Raw genomic sequence first — 19,864 nt, 5'->3', positions numbered from 1 at the left:
ACCCTCCTATGCATCACTCCAGTAAACAGGGCAGCACAGTAGCTCAGTGTTACAAAGTGATACATGCCACTGGATTGCCAATGGCAATTAAAGCATAAAGTGGCAAGTTTGATAAGATAAAGACACCCAGCCTCATGGTGAGTTTCTCTCCACCAAACTCAACGCAACTTGCCCTAGCCAAAAAATGTAATCTTCCGCATACCGAATCTTTTTAAGGTTGACAAATTGTAAATATTGTGATATCCCAGATATCAATGCTGAAGCCTCGACTATCTAGCATTATCTATCACTAATAAGTTGGATAAAGGAACAGTGTGAATTCTTGTGAAACTTTCTGACAATGCGTAGAAAAGTCGGAAAACAAGCTGTGACTTAAACAAAGGGTAAAATTAAATTCTCCCCAAACAGACACACTGGATGGCCAGGTTCCCATTTATTTGGGTGGGAATAGACAGGGCTGAAAACCTACTATCTTCATAACACCCCATGACTAAGTCCAGGGTAGAAAGGTTCAAGGATGGTTTTCTCATCTGGAAGCCAATGGAGATCCAGAATGTGTACACATAAGGCAGACATGAGCCTGATCAAATGGGCAATACTGGTATCAGTGGAATACCGCATGTATATAGACACACACACACACACCATGCATTCCTGTAGTACTACGGAACCAACACTCGAGTTCTGGGGATTGGAATGTCTGGTTAGAGTTGTCAGGTCAGGTTGGAGATGAGATATCAAGGCTGTGGCAGTATGGGGTGTGGAGATGAGCACAGGTCAGGGATGAAGGATTGTTGGGTTGATAATGTTGTAGAAATGTCAGGCTCAGGGTGAGGGGATGTTGAGTCAGGAAGTCTGAAGTGAGTTGAGCTTAAAAACACCAAAAGAACTATGGATGCTGTAAATCTGAAACAAAATCAGAAATTGCTGGAAAATGTCAGCAGGTCAGGCAGCATCTGTGGAAATAAATCGGAGTTAATGTTTTGGGTCCAGTGACCCTTCTTCAGAACCGTACCTACTACAAATAAGGAGATGGGAGCGGAGTTTCAGCTAACTTCACGCTTATCAAAGTTGCTGAGATGCACTGTTCATATTTGTTCAGTTGATCAGTATTCTGGTATTATTCATCCAAACGTTTTGCCACCCAATAATCGTGGAGATTTCAAATATTTTGGATTATTATAGTAAACAAGGACAAGGAAGCAACAGTTGCTATGTTGGCTGAGGTGGTTATGTTACTTAAAGCACACTTCTGGGTTGAACACAAACAGCAAGGTATTACTGAAATTTGCCATACAGTAGCATGAGTTACTGTCTTAAGAATAAAAGATGCAAATTACTAAAATAATTTTATAGTGTACAATGCTGTAAAATATAATGGGCATAAGTAGCAATCAACATGATTGAAGAAATAGGTATTTCATTTAAGCAACTTGTTGTTAGCACTCAGATTTGGCATTTTCACTGTCTTTGTAACTTTTAATGCAAAATTGATTGGCAGGGAAAAATACGACAAAAAAATAAAGAAGACCGTGTGTGCGTGAAGCATCTTTCCCACCCTCAAGATCTGCAAAAGCACCTTACCACCAAAGAAATACTTTTGAAGTGGAGTCATGTAACTTAATACAAATTAAGATATATTTTCCAAAAATGAAAATGGCAGTAGGATGAATAAATTTGCACATGTCTACTTATTAGTCATTAGATTACATACAGTGTGGAAACAGGCCCTTCGGCCCAACAAGTCCACACCGCCCCACCCACCCATACCCCTACATTTACCCCTTACCTAACACTACGGGCAATTTAGCATGGCCAATTCACCTGACCTGTACATCTTTGGACTGTGGAAGGAAACTGGAGCACCTGGAGAAAACCCACGCAGACACGGGGAGAACGTTCAAACTCCACACAGTCAGTCGCCTGAGGCAGGAATTGAACCCTGGTCTCTGGCGCTGTGAAGCAGCAGTGCTAACAACTGTGCCACCATGCCGCCCAGCAGATAAAGCAGTAATGAAAAAGTTAAATGCATTTATTTTATGTTTATTACAGGTGCTGCATTGTTGGGTGCTACACAGCTGAAGACAGCTTCCTTGAAATGGGAGGCATTTTCCTTCTCTTAGATTTGCTTGAGGTAAGCATTAAAAATTATGGATAATGTGGTAATCATGTTACTGAGCTTTTGAATCTAAAACTTCCGAGCTCAAATCCCATCAGTAACAATTGAGGATTTAGTTAGCCTGAAAGCATATTGGTCAATGAAATTCCCTTGAACACATTTAAGGAATTCTTCCCTCCACCACACCCCCTTTTCCTTTACTCTGATGTTAGCATAGCTGATATTTGGATAATGAACTCTTCCAGTGGCAACACTCTTTCATTTCTCCACACCTGTATAATTTCTGCAGATTTGCTCCTTTTTCTTGCTTACTATTTGGAGGTCTCGAAAAAGCAAATACAGTGATCATATCTTTCTTGCTTTTCAACTCTCACTAAATGGATTCTGGCAATTTTTCCTTCCAGGACATTGTCTTTCAAACAGTTCAATATCTTCCCTAATTAGTGCTACCACTTCGCCTTCCTTTTCTCTATCTTTTCAGAAGACCAGTGCATCCTCATTATCATAATTAAAGACAGAATTAGATGTGGAGCCATAATGAAAGTATGCTGAGGACATTCTTTGGAAGGAAGTTACACAATAACAATTCCTTTGTATCTCAGAAGACATTACTATAATTCTGTTTTTCAAATCAAAGATGCTTTATAATTATAATTTGATAAGGTTTGACCAAGAAAGATTAACAGTCAACTCCATACACGAGAAATATAAATAAACAATTAATGTATATTATTGGCATTTCTAATTCCTTACTTTAATGTTTCTCATTCTCAGTATTGTCAGAATTCTAGATTTGTGCCATAGAGTTTGAGGTTGAATGATTATATCAGCAAGGCAACAAGATACATTATAATTTGAAGGTCTTTATTTGTATTTATCTGCTAATTTGATTTTAAAAATGTATTTACTTGAACTTCTTCAAGTGGACCTTTTCTGTTTTCTTGCAAAGGCAAGCCCAAAGCGCATGCATAGTTTGATACTCGGAACCCTACTTGAGTTATGTGACAACCCAAAAACGGCTTATCACATAAATGTGTGGCGTGGAAAACATGATTCTACAGCAGCTAGTCTTCTCCTACAACTTTGGAGGGAAGAGGAGAAACAAATGCGAGTCAAGCGGGATGACCATGGAAGAATTTTAGGTAAATGCATGTGAAAAACTTCCTGTAATGTTAAGATTACAATGTGAAAGTAGTTTTCTGCCAGCACCAAACCTGTAGCATAGACATGAAAATGGCAGGAGATTAAGTATTTAGACTTTAAGTTTGTCTCACTATTTCTGCCCGTTATTTCACAAGCAGATAATTGTGCCGAGGCATCTTATACAAATGGAATTTCAAAACTATTTTCATAGTGCACAGATAAAAGTTCCCATGTTTTTCAGTAGTACTGTGCAGTACATAAACTGAGTCTTTTTAAAATGAATAATACAGGATTTACACATGCTACACCATCAACCTATGTCCTAAAAAGTTATGTGACTGTATTCAAAATGTGCAGCTGCAGTTTAGAGTCTTGGACTTGTGCTTCTATTATTTTTTTCTCGCATAATTTTGTGCATTTATTTTTGCCGTATCTGTTCCACAATGTTTTCAAATTATCCATACATTTTCTATCTCTGGGTTTTTCAATTGTAGTTGTAGCAACCAAAATCCATAAAAACAGATTTTGATTATTTTGTAGGAGGAAATGGAGAACCACTCATTATTAGGAGAACCACAGTGGTTAATATTTCTGGGTTTCAAAGTCACTTTTTACCTCTCAAGCATGCTACAGCTACCATAAGCCAAACTATTCATTTACTATTTTATCAAAATATTTTATCTGAGTCATTCTAGGATGCTCCAAAGAACTTCACAGTCATTTCAGTACTTTTGAAGTCAATGCTTTGCTATCATGCTTGCCTACAAGCTTCAGTGTGTGCACAAAAAGGTCCAACAAACAGCATTCTTAATCTGCTTTTGGTGATATTGGCTGATGGATGGACTTTGGCTTGGACTGAAGAAGAACTCTTCCATTCCTCTTTGAATAGTGCTGTAGAATCTTTTACGTTGGTCTTAGAGGAAAATTGGACCTTGGTTTATTGTCTCATCTCTTGAATAGTACATCTGATGAGGTAGCTTTCACTCAGTCCAGTATGCTCAAGTCCTGGAGTGGTGCTAAAATCCAGTCTTCAAATTGTTGGAAGTGCTAACGTTGAACCAAGCTGACACAAGACATACCTATCCAAAGAGAACCTGCCCAAGGGAATCTGTCTTAGTCAATTGTACTTATTGAGGAATAACGCACTCTCCTCCAATCTGATCTCCAGTTAAGATAATGATTGGGTTAGCTCTTCTGGTAGTTATGAATGTGGCCACATCTTTGAATTAGAAAATTCCAAGCTACCTTGGAAATGTACTGTATTAGTCAATTAGCAATACTTCTCTGCTAAAACACACTTATATCACTTTCACCATGAATTTTCCCTGTCAATATGAATTGTCAGCATGCTTTTTCTATGTAATAGTTTTACCACACACATCTCCAACCCAGGTTACTTGCAGGGGCTGTCTAAGTCCTTGTCACGAATACAATGGTTTCATAAGAATAAAAGGCCTCCTCTTAATGGGAGGCAGTGGCATAGTGCAATTACCATTGGACCATTAATCCAGAAACCCTGGTATTGTCCTTGGGTCCTGCGTTTGAATCCGCCATGGCTGATGGTGGAATTTGAACTCAGTAAAAATCTAGATTGAAGAGTCAAATGATGACCATGAAACTATTGTCAATTGTTGGGAAAAAAACAATCTGCTTCATGAATGTCCTTTCAGGAAGGAAACTGCTATTCTTACTGCTCTGGCCTACATGTGACTGCAGACGCACAGCAATGTGCATGACTCTTAACTGCCCTCTCAGATGGGCAATAAATGCTGGCCTACCCAGCAATGCCCTCTGAATGAATAAAACATAATTCACGTGCTGCTAATCAGAACATTCTTGTAGTCTGTGACCATGTGCATATATTTAAGTACTGAGTGCAGCAGCAGCAACAACATGGAATTTCTTATTTTATATAAACAACTATCTGAAGGTCAGAAAGACTGGACCAATTAGCTTTAGATAGAACATCAGAAATGAATACCCCAATTGAGAAGTCCAGCTGGGTATTATGTCATGATCTCTGCATGTCAGTGTGCAGCTGTTCCATGAATTCTAAGGTCTGCTTCATTTAGCTCTTCGTAACATTAGTTATTTTCTCAATGTAGGATCTCAGCTGCTCAAAGCTCTGGAACCTGATGGCACACATAAGCTGGATGGAAACCTCCAAAAGCAACCCATGATCTCACACACCAAATTGCAGCATATCTGTTGCTGCTGGTCTATGTAGCATCTCACTTCCTGTTATTCCTGACATCCTGCATTTGTGCCCAGTGCACAGAGCTGTGTCTGTATTCCCTCCTTCAGGAGAGACTGACCACAACAGCTTCCCCAACTGAAACCTTCCCATACAGAACAGTACTATGTTCATCTAGTGTTACCCTCTTCCAGCCACACACGAGCATCCACTGATGTAATACACCTGCGCTGAGGGAGGGTGCACTTGTAACATGTCAGTGTTTCTTTTGAGCTCCGTTGCTAATGCACCTGGTTCAGTGATGGTATTGAAGTTACACTGGTATTTTTGAAGTTTGCGTCTATGGGACACTTGAGAGACACAGAAAGAAATCATGAGAACAAGCTTGGAAAGTGCAGTGCTGAGGTTTCCTAATTCAATTTTCAATGCTGGGTAGGAATTAAATACTATCATTTGGCTTTCCCAAGAAATTCTTAATTCAAAGCTTCTGTGCTCTTCTATACAAAAAACCTAATGATGAGATAGCTGGTATGTTCAGTTTATATCAAGTCCACGCTTGAATTAAACCCACCTTCTCCACCAACAATTGGTTGCCACGTCCATCATTGGGCCAATTAAGCGGTATGCCTCTGAAACCGCCACCCATGCTCATTGGTTTGCGACCCAGAAATGGTCCTAAGTTTCTGTTCTTACTTCCAGAGGGAGGTCCTCTCCATTAGCTAAATTTTCACCAAGTAAAAGAAGTTACCACAAAAATAAATAGTGTTGAGTATTTGACTGACATGATATAATTATAGTCACTGAATGGAAACAAAGAATTTAAGCATTTAATAACATTCTGTGTCGGCCAAGGAAGTAAATTAGATTACACAACTTTTGCCTCAATGATAGCATGTCTGAACGATTAATACATCCCTCTTGTAAAACCATATTTACTCCAGGCCAGGGTTTTTCATACTGTCATCAGGTTCAAATGGGTATCGCAAGATTGTCCCTTGTGGGGAACAGTTACTTGTCTGCGGGTTTCCCTAAAATGGTCATTAAGGATCCAGATGGCAGATCCTAATATGGATGCAGTGGTAGGCTCTTAAAACTAGACCTGTTGTGGTGTGGTATCAGCCAGGATTGCCCAGGTTCAAGTCTTTCTTATTCCAGAGATGTGTAATAACAACTTTGAGCAGGATGATTAAAAATATCTAGACTTTCAAAACTAGATGGCCAATAGAAGATTTTCCAACCACAAAATATCAGCAAGCTTCTTTTCTAGGTAACTGAGAACATGGGGCGATGGGCCCCACTCTTCCACTTTTGTAACTCAGCATTTAAACATTTGCCCAGTAGCTAGGTCACAGTTGTGGTTTACAAGGCTCTCTCCAGGACAGAAGAAGTTGACATTAATACAGTTAGCCATCATTCTCTAATGCTACCAGCAATATGCTTGTCCTGAAAGCTTAGTGCAGTATGCATAAGCCAAGAAGAAAAGAAAAAGGCCTGAACATTTTGAGAGCTGCTCCAACTATTATACCATTTAATGCAGAAAAAATATTATTTGGATGACTTCAATTAGTTTTAGAATCAGAGACATTACAGCACAGAAGGAGGACTCTCAGCAACTCTCCAAATTTTAATCCAGTCAGTTTCATTCCCCTACTTCATTCCCATAGTCCAGCAAGTTTATTTCAAGCACCAAGTTTCCTTTTGAAATCATTAACCATTACTACTGCAACCACCACCCTCAGAGACGGTGAGTTCCAGTCATTACCACTTGGCATGTTAAATAGTTTTTCCTCACATTTCTCTGCATTTCCCGATAAAAACTGTAAAATTATGTCGTCTAGACCTTGTACTATTATAAAGCTAAAGGAGTTCACTGTTATTCAAGTCCCACTACTCTGTGGTTCATAGCACATAATAAAAATAGATTTGCCCAGTTACAGAGATGGTGAAACAAACACATAGTGTTTATCAGATTTTAAATAAAAAGATCTATCATCCAGGTTTCTAACTAAACACAATTATTGGTTTATAACAAAAATAAAACTTATTCATTGAAGGTGCAATATTATGTTAACAAATACAGTCAGTAGTATAGAAGTATAAATGTTTATCCCCCTAAATATCCTCAAAATGCATGGAAAAACAAACACTTCAGGAAAGAAGAGAAAAAAATGGATTTCTCTGCACAGAATGGCAAAAAAAAAACTTTACACATAGGTTATTCTTCAAGGCAAAATTGTAAAATTTGGAATGTTCTCAAATCTGTTGGCTGATGATCTGACACGCGTCATCAAGTTGCTAATTACACGGTTGTCTCTAGAGTTTTGCAGGCACATCTTGCTCAGGAAGTAGAATATTGAAGTGTTCCTTCACTCATTCTGTCAGAAGGAAAAATAGGTTTCATCCTAAATTCAAAAGAAGGCTTATTTTCAGAAATGGGAGAAATCAGCTGGGCAGCCCTTCTTCAGATGTTTTTTGACCCCAACTGAAACCAGATACCAAAGCCACTCCCTCAAGTCACTTTTCAAAACAGCCCCAGCAGCTTTCCCTAACAAAGCAACCAGATCTTAGCAGTCATGAGATTTCTAGAAATCCTTGTTTTAAAAAAAACCTCTAATGCTTACGGTGACTTTTCATTGGTCTCTTTTCAAGAAATCACTACATGCAGTTCCAAAACTTGAAAAAATCCATTTTCACAGTCCTCCAATATTCTGAGGAGTGACAATTGTAGTCAGATTGCTGCTCTGCTCAAATATTTTTACGTTAGTGCTTAACTCTGCATTTCTAACTGGGAATTCCAATCCTGGCTCATTTAAAAATGCAAATCAAAACTGAAATGACCACAGTTCCTAAGTAGTATAGGATTATAGGGGAGCAGTCAGGCTATGTTTTAACAGCAGTCATTGTTGTATATTGTGAGATTTAAGTGTTCACTGGCAGCAAAACACTTTAACAGCTGCTGAACAATGGTGGGTGTGTAAGGAAAGTGTTGAAAAGTGTGGCGCTGGAAAAGCACAGCAGGTCAGGTAGCATCTGAGGAGCAGGAGAGTCCATGTTTTGGGCATAAGCCCTTCGTCAGGAATGTGTGGGTAAAGGTGTAGGATTGGGGTGGCAGCTGGTTAAGGGATTAGGATGCAAGGTAGTTAAGGTGTGAGGTGGAAAGGGTGCCAAGTAGGGGGGATGGGTGGTGGCCAGGTAACTGATGGAGTGCTTAGGGTAGGTATGGCTGATGTGTAAAGGAGTTTTGAGGTAGAAGGTGTGTCAGGCCAGCAAGGATGTGGGGAATGATAGATTAAAAATCTTTCTTAGCTTTGAATGTATTTAACTGAGCTTCTACAACTCTTTGCATTAAAGAATTCCACCAACCCACCCTTTGAAACCATAAATTCCTCCTTTTCTCTGCCCTAACTGAGTGACCCCTGACTCTAAGACTCTGGCCTCTGGTTTTGCTTAAGAATTCTGAAGAATTTTGGTGCTATATAATTACAGCTGAGTTCCCTTAGTAAGGTTTCTATGTTTCATTGATTTGTGACATGGTTGAAAGGCGCGTTTTAAAACCCTGGAAGTGAAGCCTAACATCAGACTTAGACCTAGTAGTTCCTTTTCTCAAGTATTGTAGAAGTTCTGTTTAGCTCTTCAAATCACTCAGCCATAAATTTAAAAATCCACTTTTTTCATAGTGCATTATCATGTCTTCAGGACATTTCAAAATGCATCACAAAAACAAATTACTTTTCAAGCAGAAATAGAAGGAAAGAACATTAGTTTGTTTTATTGTTCCCATATCCTCCAGACATCCGAAATGCTCCACTATAAGAATTAAGAATTTACATTTTAATTGCTGCCAAAGTTATTCTGTAGGACAAATGGCAACCAATTTGTAAACATCAAACTCACACAGGCATTAAAGCATCATTAGTTGATCTGTTTTAGTTTTTATTTTGTTGAGAGCAGAATTTCTTTCCAGACCAGTGGGAGAGCTTCCTCAAAGAAATTTGTAAGACCACAAGACTGTGAACAGGTAGGCAAAATGTCAGCTTAATGTCTCATCCAAAGGATGTTGATAATATCTCTTTCAGCCATGCAATAAAGTGTCAAGCTAGATTGTGTGCTTAAATCTTAGAGTCGACTTTAAGCTTCTACCTTTCTGTCACAGGCAATATCTGGTTAATTGTAATTCTGAATACACATTTCGTCCGTAGTCAAAGGGTTTATCTTTTTGCTTTCTCTGAACCGTTGCCTAATATTAGGTAATGGTAGGTATCAAGACAATTATAGAGATAAATTTTGTAATCAAGCATTTCATTCTACACTATGCACTTGATATTCTCACCATATGATTGTCACTTATCAAGGCTATGTTCCAACTTTGTTGGATGGAATTTTGAAAACTTTCTGCTGAAAATTCAAGTACCAATCGGAATCACAAGCCAGCTCTGCTCTGGCTCTTTTACTGAGCCAAAGAATTTTTCAAAGAATGCTAACAGTGTGGAACCCAGAGAGTGATTGAAGTTAACAGCAAATATGCATTTCATGGAAACCTAGACAAGCACTTGGGAATGGGGGTTTGGATTAAATAGATGGTTGTAATGATGGGTTTAAATGAGAAAGAATAAGAAGGGCCTTGAATTCACCATAAATTCTGGCAAAGACTGGTTCAGCCAAGTGGCTTGCTCCTGTGCTACGTGTCATTCAATGTAACTTTTCAAAAGGGAGATTTCTAATTAAAAGGATCCCAATTTTATGGGCTGAGGTGGGTCAAATGGACAGAAATTTAATGGCTGTAGTAACAGCAGGATTGGAGACATGATCTTGCTGTTCCCAGTTCTCATACTCCTACCTGGAGATGCTGCTGCAGAATCTGAAGGATGGACAAGTGAACTCTGCCAAGGGTGGGAAAACAGATAGCTTCTCTAACCAAACAGGCATGGATGGAGTGGCTGGGAAAGTCAACAACACCACTTTGCTGGAGTCCTTTCACCAAGAGCCTCTAGGCAGTTTGTTGGTGGGAATGGGTCCAGAATTTCAGCTGCCAAACCCACACTTTGATTTCCCCAGCATTCTTCTGCACAGCACTACTCAGGCACACACATCTGGCAGCTCCCCTCATCCCTTTCTTCAGAAGGACATGGATTTTAGGTAAGGGAAGGGAGGTTTAAAGGGGATCTGAGGGTGCATTTTTTCATTACAGAGGGTGGTGTGAATCTTGAACTCACTACTTGTAAGGGTGGTAGAATCAGGAACTCTCATAATATTTAAGAAGTATTTAGATATACACATGCAATGCCACGGGGTGCAAGGCTATGGGCCAAACGCTAGAAAATGGATTTCGAATAGTTAAGTGGTGTTTTTGACCGGTGCAGACTCAATGGGCTTTGACTGTGCTGTGGACCTCTATGACTCTATGACTCATATGTCCGACCAATATTCAACAATCATTCTCATTCTTACTAATTGCCTTCTTGCACCCGATACTTACATATATTATAATCTTTCTTCCCCTCTACACAAGCCTTTGCATAGCTCCCTGCTTTTGCTCTTTGCGGAAATGCAAGTTTGCAACTCAGCAACTGGCAGAGTGCAGTGAGAGGGAGTGGTCCAGCTCTCCAATGACAGACACCTTGATGGCCCATTGGTAGTGTATGTCCAATTGGGAAGCCAGCCTTGATCCACATGGTCACAAATGTCAGAACTAAACTGCTGTGTGTTTCATGGGGCACTGGTGCTCACACATACCGAGAGATCCAATCTCCAGCCATGCCACTGGAATTATTTTCTGTTGCAGTGAAAGACTATCAAAAGAAACATCTACATATTTTAAAACCACTTCATCACAAGCTGCTCCCATGCTGTGATGAAAGGCTGATAGCAAGGAAGTGCACTGAAAATGAGTTAAGTGCAAGGCAGATGAAGTACCTTCCAATCATATGTCAAGCACTGAAATCACATTCTGAGGAGGAGTATTTTGAGGACCAGCCTCTCACCTGTCCATGACTACAGATTAACCAAAGGCTGCTTAGTCTTGCAACTTTACTGGACCCAGAACTGAGGGCATGCTAAATACATCACCTTTTTACATTTGCTGTCAACAAGGATTGTTATTTTATGCATTTTATCTTCAACAATGCAGTATTTGTTACGCATTCCAGCTGTCCTTATGAGGATGTTGGTAAACTGCTTTCTTGAATACAACTGAGAGTTAATAGGCCATTTCAAGGGCACTTAAGAGGCAACTACATTGCTGTTAGTTGGGTTCAGCCAAGAGCAGGTAAAAATGTTTTCTTCCCTAAAGGGCGTTAGTAAACCATATAGCTTTTCATTATCACCATTGCCAAAAACATATTTGATTTTAATCCTAGATTTAACAAATTTATGGTTATAAACCCATACCCTCGAAAACTCACTAGGCATGCCCCCTTGGTGCAGTAAAAACAAGCAACAGAGACACTCTTGGGGCTAGCCACTTGAAAATGAGTACACCAAACAAAATTACTTTCTCCACAATTTGGAAACCCCAAAATAGAATCTGTCCTGGCCCCAATCAGAACTTTAGGGCCTACATTTTTGTGATAGAAATCCATGTAAAAATACTTCAGTCTCTAAGTTTTCAATTCATAGAAATAGCATTCAAACAGATCAAGTCATACACATGACTATGCTGATGCAAGATTGGCTAGATCTACTTTACACAAGGTTAAATATGTGAAATTTTGTATAATAACTCCTAAGATTCTGGAATGTCTAACATATAGTTTAATGAAGGTGAGAAATTGTAAGTGACGAAAGCTATCCCCATAAAATAATCTACAAAGCCTGATTTTATTTTTATTGAAACAGGTGGTAGCATGCAGATAAGCTAACTTGATCATACAGCCTTCAAGCAATACCTAAAGTAACCAGAATTGACACATTTTTATCGAATCATGGAATAGCACCAGTTAGTCAGATGCTATTTGTCCATGAAATGAGTGCTGACTTTCAGGAAGAGCTAATCCAGTTATTCCTAGTCTGTTGTCTCGTATCCATACAAACTTTTCTCCTTCAAGTATTTATCAAAATCCACTTTAAAGCTGCTCTTAAATTTGCTTCTAACACCCTATGCATTCTAATCCACTCAATTTGAATTCTAAGATCCAATCATTTAATTGCATAAAATGTCTTTTGCCATATACACATGGTTTTTTGGCCAATCACCTTAAATCAGTGTCCCCAAATGTTAGAAACAGTTACCCTTTATTGAATCAATCTAAATCCTTTATGATTGTAATTACCCCTGTCAAATCTCATTTTCATCACCTCTGTTGTAAAGAGAATAATTCTAGCATCTTCAGACCATCCTTGTAACTAAAGTCCCGAAACCCTAATTTTTCTTTTCTCTCTGGTAAATCTGTTTTGTATTCACTGCAAAGTATCCTCTGTTAGAGATCCTTCCCAGAAGTTGTGGGAGGATTTACAAACTGCTTTGTTCACCTGTCCTAACACCTTCAGAAATTTTAAGCATAAATACCTCGGTCTGAGCATTCTTAAAGTTGTACTCCTTAGTGTGTACTGTCTTTCCTCATTCTAGTAGCAATCTATCACCTCATAATTTTCTGCATTCGATTTCATGTGTCCACCCATCTCACCAGTCTGCCTATAATTCTTGACATTTATTATTACTACCTTCTTTACTATTTTACTACATTTCCAAGTTAAATGTCTTGAGCAAAACCAGAGAACAAACACTGTGGGGGCAGGAGGTATGGATGTAACTTGTAATTGTGCATTTAATTTTCTCATTCAACTGCAGTCTTGGGTATTGTATTCTATGTTTCAACTTTTTTTGTTTAACCAATTTAGATAGCAAAAAGCCTCTGATTGGAATTACACAGGATGAATATGGAACAATCACTTTACCATCCAATCGCCTCAGTCCTGCAGTAATTGATGTTGCTGAAAATTCAAGGGTGAAAATTTATTCTATTTTCTGCAAATTAGGTATGAAGATAAGCTATTATTAGCTAATAAAACATAATGCAAATAAAAATAGATTAAACATTGTGAAAAATCCAAATTACAAAATGAATATAAATCTATCTGTTCATTAACATTCTCTTTTTGCACTGATCATTGCATGTAAAATATTGTGAGACATACTGAGATTTGAAATCTGTTGCAATAGAATTTTATAAAAATGTCAACATTTGTCCATATTCAGTTTTACCTGTCGATGACTATGGTATTAATAAAAATAACCCAAATTACACCTTTAATAGAGAAAGATGTCTCTCTGAATTTTGTGTTACAATAAACAACAAATTAACTAGGCTTATATTTTTAAAAATGTTGGTGTAAATGTGATTATTTAATTGTAAAACTATTGCACAAATATATATTTCCAAAGGTTTTGAAGATCTACCTGGTTTGTCTGCACATGATTATGTCACACTTGCCATTGTACATCGATACCTAGACTTCATGGTAAGGTGATTTCAAAGTATGAATGTACAGCAAATATTTGTAAGTAGCATTATTGATACAAATTCAGCTTTCTGATGATTAGCATTCCTAATCCATTCTTTTAAAACAGCATGCTAAAGGAAAATATGCTGAACAAAAATCACTTCCCCTAGAAACCATATAATAAGGGTGGGTTAATTTCTTAACCTCAAATTTTTCCATTCTATTTTATCTATTTCTGTCTATCGTGAATATAGCTGGCCCAAAAAATCCTCTTTCTAACTTTAATATTAGCTTGTTCATTGCTGTGCGTGCACCCTTTTTCTGGTGTCATAAGTCTAAATTATTGAGCAAATTCTCTGGCACTGAAAATTACCTTTTACAAGTGTGGTGCCTCATTCATTCTGATTTTAATAATTGGTGTAATTGTTTTTTTTGGTCTCATTTATCTCTACAAATCCAATCCTTTTTTTCCTTTATTCATTTTGCATTATTTGTTAGATTTGACATTGAATTCAATATTATAACCAACTTCATGATTTAGACTCTGTGCTGTGCATTCTGCTTAATTGGCCAAAAACAAGACAATTCTTCATCCAGTTTGCATAGGCCCAGATTATTATAGTGATTGTTGTTGATTCTATAGTGGGAGTTAAGCTATTTTGACCCTGGGCTGACAGGAACTTGTCATGTGCAAGTCCAAAGAATATCTATGGCAAGTATAGTTCTAAAGTATGATTTGTGCTGTTCATTACTACTTAGAGCATAATTTGGCTGTGAAAGTTGGGTGTCATTGATGTGTACATGATTGTACATCTCAGGCTTGCTGTTGCTGGTAAGATGATGAATAGGATAGGAACTTAAGAAAATCCATGGAATAAAAGTGACCATGCAGCTGCAGAGAAAGGTTCCATTAGCCAAAATCTAGTTGTTTAATGGGATGCAATGAAATGAAACTCAGATACACGGCGCCACAAAGTGAACCACAGAGGAAATGGAATGGAGGAGAATAGTCAACAGTAGGACACCTACTGAATAATATTTATAACAAATTTATATAACATTCAACTTAAGAGCAAATTCTATTACCAGGTAGGATGCATATGGAGTGAAATTGAGAAGGAATTGAAGCAGGAAGCAGTCCATCCAATTGCAGTGGACATCAACAGCATGCATATCATTTTGAAGCATTATGAGAATCTTGGCAGGCAGATTGCTCACTATCAAACTGATATACTTGAAAACCAAGAAAAACAGGATAAATACGATGAACAGAAAATGTATTCAGAGGTAAACAGTCTTGGGTTTTAACAGCATAGCATTTATTATGGTAATGTGTTTAAGATATGTATTATTGAAATATATTGAGTCATATGGTCACACAGCGTAGAAAAGGCTCTTCAGCCCAACAAGTCTGCACCAACCTATCTACTCTAATCCCACTTTCCAACACTTGGCCCAAAGTATTGAATGCATTCACATTTTAAGTGTTATTCCATATACTTTTTGAAGTGAGGTTTCCCACCTCCACTCCCCTCTCAGACAGTGAATTCCAGATTTCCATTACCTCCAGTAATGTTTTCCTCAAATCCCCTCTAAATCTCTTGCCCTTTACTTAAAATGATGCCCCCTCAATATTTTAATTATTTGTTATGGCTTTATTGCAAAATATTTGTTTTGGAGTATTTTACTCATTCTTTATCAATGTTCAAAATTTCACCAATGTTCTGGCTGTTGACAATAATTTTCACTGGTATAATTGGATGTAAAACAGCTGGAAAATGGCAACCCAATCCATTTCATTTCCAATTTTGTGGAGACTTTAACTTGCTCCCATATCAAAGTTGTTTAACTTTTATTACCATGTTGCGTTTGATGCAAGTACGCTCTTGTATGAAATTTTCATCTTTATCTATATGCTAAGCTTTTACATAGAAACGTAGAATATTAGAGCAGGAGTAAGCCATCGGCCCTTCCGGTCTGCTCTGCCATTTAGTATAATCATGGCCAATCATTCAACTTTTAACCAGTTCATGCTTTCATCCTAGACCTATTCTTTTAACCCTAAGAACTATGTCTATCTCCTTCTTGGATACATTCAATGATTTGACCTCAACTGCTTTCTGTGATAGAGAATTTCCCATGCTCATCATTCTCTGAGTGAAGAAGTTTCTTCTATCCATATACTGTCACCCCTGGTTCAGGACTCCCTAGTTATTGGACGCCATCCTTCCTGCATTTACCTGGTCTTGTCCTGTTAGAATTCTATAGGTTTCTATGAGACTCCTGCCTCCATTCTTCAAAACCCTCGGAATAAAGTCATAACCCGTCCAGTCTTTCTTCATTTGTGCATCTAGTGAGCCCAGGAGCCAATCTGGTAACCTTTTGAGGCACTCTTTCCATAGCCAGAAGAAAGGAGACCAAAATACATACAACACTCTAGGTGTGATCTTAAAATTGCTGTAAAATTGCAGCAAGACATCCCTGCTCCGGTACTCATATTCCCCTGCTTTAAAGGCCAGCATACCATTTGCCTTCCTCACTGCCTGCTGCATCTGCATGCTTGCTTTCAGTGACTCGTAAGTAAGGACTTCTGCCAAAGTTTGTTTTCCCACTCACTTATCTCGTCTGTTTCCTTCTGCAGACTCTGTGCCATTCCTCACCAATTTCCTTTTCATCTATTTGTCCATCATTCGCAAATTTGGCAACTGCACTTTCACTTCCCTCTTCTCCCTTCATGTGGTATATAGAATATAGAACAATACAGCGCAGAACAGGCCCTTCAGCCCTTGATGTTGCGCCAACCTGTGAACTATTCTCTACACTATCCCATCATCATCCATGTGCTTATTCAAGGATTGTTTAAATCTCCCTAATGTGGCTGAGTTAACTACATTGGCAGGTAGGGCATTCCACGCCCTTACTACTTTCTGAGTAAAGAACCTGCTTCTGACATCTGTCTTAAACCTATCATCCCTCAATTTGTAGTTATGCCCCCTCGTACAAGCTAATGTCATCATCCTAGGGAAAAAGGCTTTCACTGTCTACTCTATCTAATCCTCTGATCATCTTGTATGTCTCTATCAAATCCCCTCTTACCCTTATCTGCTGAGGACAGATAAGTGGGCATGCGAACAGGGCACTCTTTTAAAATGACCAGCTACAAAGCGGTCAACTAATCTGCATTTGGTTTCCCCAGGATCAGATTGGGTGCAGCAAATATCATACACAAGATTGGAGGAAGTACAGATGAAATGTTGCTTGGAACCTTGGAACGCCTATTTAGGTCCTTGGATGATGAGAAGGGAAGAGGTGAAGGAGCAGGTTTTGCACTTTCTGCAGTTACATGGGAAGGTGCCATGAGGAGGAGGGTGGTATTGGTGTTTTGAGTAATGGACTAAGATGTCCTGGAAGCAACAATCCCTGCAAAATGCAGACATTGGGAGTGAGGAGAAGATGTGTTTGATGGTGCCGTTCTGCTGGAGTTGTCTGAAATGGCAGAGTACGAACATTTGAATGCAGAGGCAGGTGGGATGATAAGTGAGAACTAGGAGACCCTGATCATACTGTTGTGAGTGATGGAAAAGAGTGAGGGTGGAAGCATGGGTGATACATCAGATATGGCTGAGGGCCATATCAACTACATTGGGTGGGAAACCACAGTTATGGAAGAAGCAAGCCATGTCAGCAGCGCTGTTTCGGAAGGTGGTATCATCCAGATGGATGCAACATAGAACAATACAGCACAGAACAGGCCCTTCGGCCCACGATGTTGTGCCGAACATTTGTCCTAGCTTAAGCACCCATCCATGTATCTATCCAATTGCCGCTTAAAGGTCACCAATGATTCTGACTCTGCCATTCCTACACGCAGCACATTCCATGCCGCCACCACTCTCTGGGTAAAGAACCTACCCCTGACATTCCCCCCATACCTTCCACCCTTCACCTTAAATTTATGTCCCCTTGTGACACTCTGTTGTACCCGGGGAAAAAGTTTCTGAATGTCTACTCTATCTATTCCTCTGATCATCTTATAAACCTCTATCAAGTCACCCCTCATCCTTCACCGTTCCAATGAGAAAAGGCCTAGCACTCTCAACCTATCCTCGTACGACCTATTCTCCATTCCAGGCAACGTCCTGGTAAATCTTCTCTGCACCCTCTCCAAAGCTTCCACATCTTTCCTAAAGTGAGGCAACCAGAACTGCACACAGTACTACAAATATGGCCTAACCAAGCTCCTGTACAGCTGCAACATCACTTCACGGCTCTTGAATTCAATCCCTCTGCTAACGAACACTAATACACATAGGCCTTCTTACAAGCTCTATCCACCTGAGTGGCAACTTTCAAAGAGCTATGAACATAAACCCCAAGATCCCTCTGCTCCTCCACCTTACTAAGAACCCTACCGTTAACCCTGTATTCTGCATTCTTATTTGTCCTTCCAAAATGGACAACCTCACACTTGACAGGGTTGAACTCCATCTGCCATTCCTCAACCCAGCTCTGCATCATATCTAAGTCCATTTGCAGCCGACAACAGCCCTCCTCACTATCCACAACTCCACCAATCTTCGTATCTTCTGCAAATTTACTGACCCACCCTTCGACTCCCTCTTCCAACTCATTAATAAAAATTACAAACAGCAGAGGACCCAGAACTGATCCCTGCAGAACTCCACTTGTAACTGGGCTCCAGGCTGAATATTTACCATCTACCACCACTCTCTGACTTCGACCGGTTTCGCCAGTTTTCTATCCAACTGGCCAAATTTCCCTCTATCCCATGCCTGCTGACTTTCCGCATGAGCCTACCATGGGGAACCTTATCAAATGCCTTACTAAAATCTATGTACACTACATCCACTGCTCTACCCTCATCCACATGCTTGGTCACCTCCTCAAAGAATTCAATAAGACTTGTAAGGCAAGACCTACCCCTCACAAATCTGTGCTGGCTGTCCCTAATCAAGCAGTGTCTTTCCAGATACTCATAAATCCTATCCCTCAGTACCCTTTCCATTACTTTGCCTACCACCAAAGTAAGACTAACTGGCCTGTAATTCCCGGGGTTATCCCTATTCCCTTTTTTGAACAGGGGCACAACATTCGCCACTCTCCAGTCCCCTGGTACCACCCCCGTGAAGGAACTGGGAGAGTAGGATGGAGTCCTTGTCGGATGTAGGGTGTGATGAGCTGTAGTGGAGATAGCTATAGGAGTCAGTGACTTTGTAGTGGATGGCAGTGGACAGTTTACTTTCTGAAATGAAAACAGAGAGGTCAAAGAAAGAAAGGGAATTGTTGGACATAAACAATGTGAAAGTTATAGGAGAATGAAAATTGGAGGCAAAATGAATGAAATTTTCAAGATTCTAGCGGGAACATGAAGCAGCACCAAAGTAGTCATTGATATACTGAAGAATGATTTGTGTGAGGGGGCCAGTGTAGGACCGGAACAAGGATTGTTCCGCATACCCCATAACTGGAACTATGCACGTAGCCACTCGTTTGATTTTGCAGAATTGAGATGAATTAAAAGAGAACTTGTTCAATGAGAGAACAAGTTCAGCCAAGCGGAAGAGAATGATCGTGGCTGGTGCTTGTTCAGGCCTCTGGTTGAGGCAGAAGCCGAGTGCTCGCAGACCATCCTGGTGAGGAATGGAGGTATAGTGGCATTGGACATCCCTGGTGAGCAGAAGGCAGTTAAGACAAGGAAACTGGAAAGTGACAATATGGTGGAGGGCACCAGAGGAGTCCAAGTCTGCATCTTCTAAGGGTACGTGGAATAATCCTTGTTCCAGACCTACACTGGCCCCCCTCCCATGATTCTTTTTCTTGGTACACCGAAGACTGTTTTGGTGTGGCTTCATGCTCCCGCCAGAACCTTGAAAAATTTGTTTATTTTGCTTCCAATTTCCATCCATCAATAACTTTCACATTGTTCATTTCCGACACTTCCCTTCCTT

General features: G+C 39.5%; 1 protein-coding gene across 10 annotated transcripts in view; it reads left to right on the top strand.

Moving 5' to 3' along the window:
• Nucleotides 1-19,864, top strand: part of steap2 (STEAP family member 2, metalloreductase) — a 226,015-nt gene that overhangs the window by 195,573 nt on the left and 10,578 nt on the right. For 8 of the 10 annotated variants that reach the window (XM_072575875.1, XM_072575876.1, XM_072575877.1 and 5 more), the window contains 5 exons: nt 2,053-2,134; nt 3,069-3,261; nt 13,293-13,430; nt 13,837-13,913; nt 14,985-15,182. In XM_072575875.1, coding sequence (XP_072431976.1) covers nt 2,053-2,134; nt 3,069-3,261; nt 13,293-13,430; nt 13,837-13,913; nt 14,985-15,182 — 688 coding nt within the window. The remainder of the gene's footprint in view (nt 1-2,052; nt 2,135-3,068; nt 3,262-13,292; nt 13,431-13,836; nt 13,914-14,984; nt 15,183-19,864) is intronic. The other 2 variants (XM_072575879.1, XM_072575878.1) reach the window with 1 other exon arrangement.

Source organism: Chiloscyllium punctatum, chromosome 8 (genome assembly GCF_047496795.1).
Source record: "Chiloscyllium punctatum isolate Juve2018m chromosome 8, sChiPun1.3, whole genome shotgun sequence".
Taxonomy (NCBI): Eukaryota; Metazoa; Chordata; class Chondrichthyes; order Orectolobiformes; family Hemiscylliidae; genus Chiloscyllium; species Chiloscyllium punctatum.
Note: the sequence above shows the minus strand (reverse complement) of the source record. Positions and strands in the feature narration are given on the sequence as shown.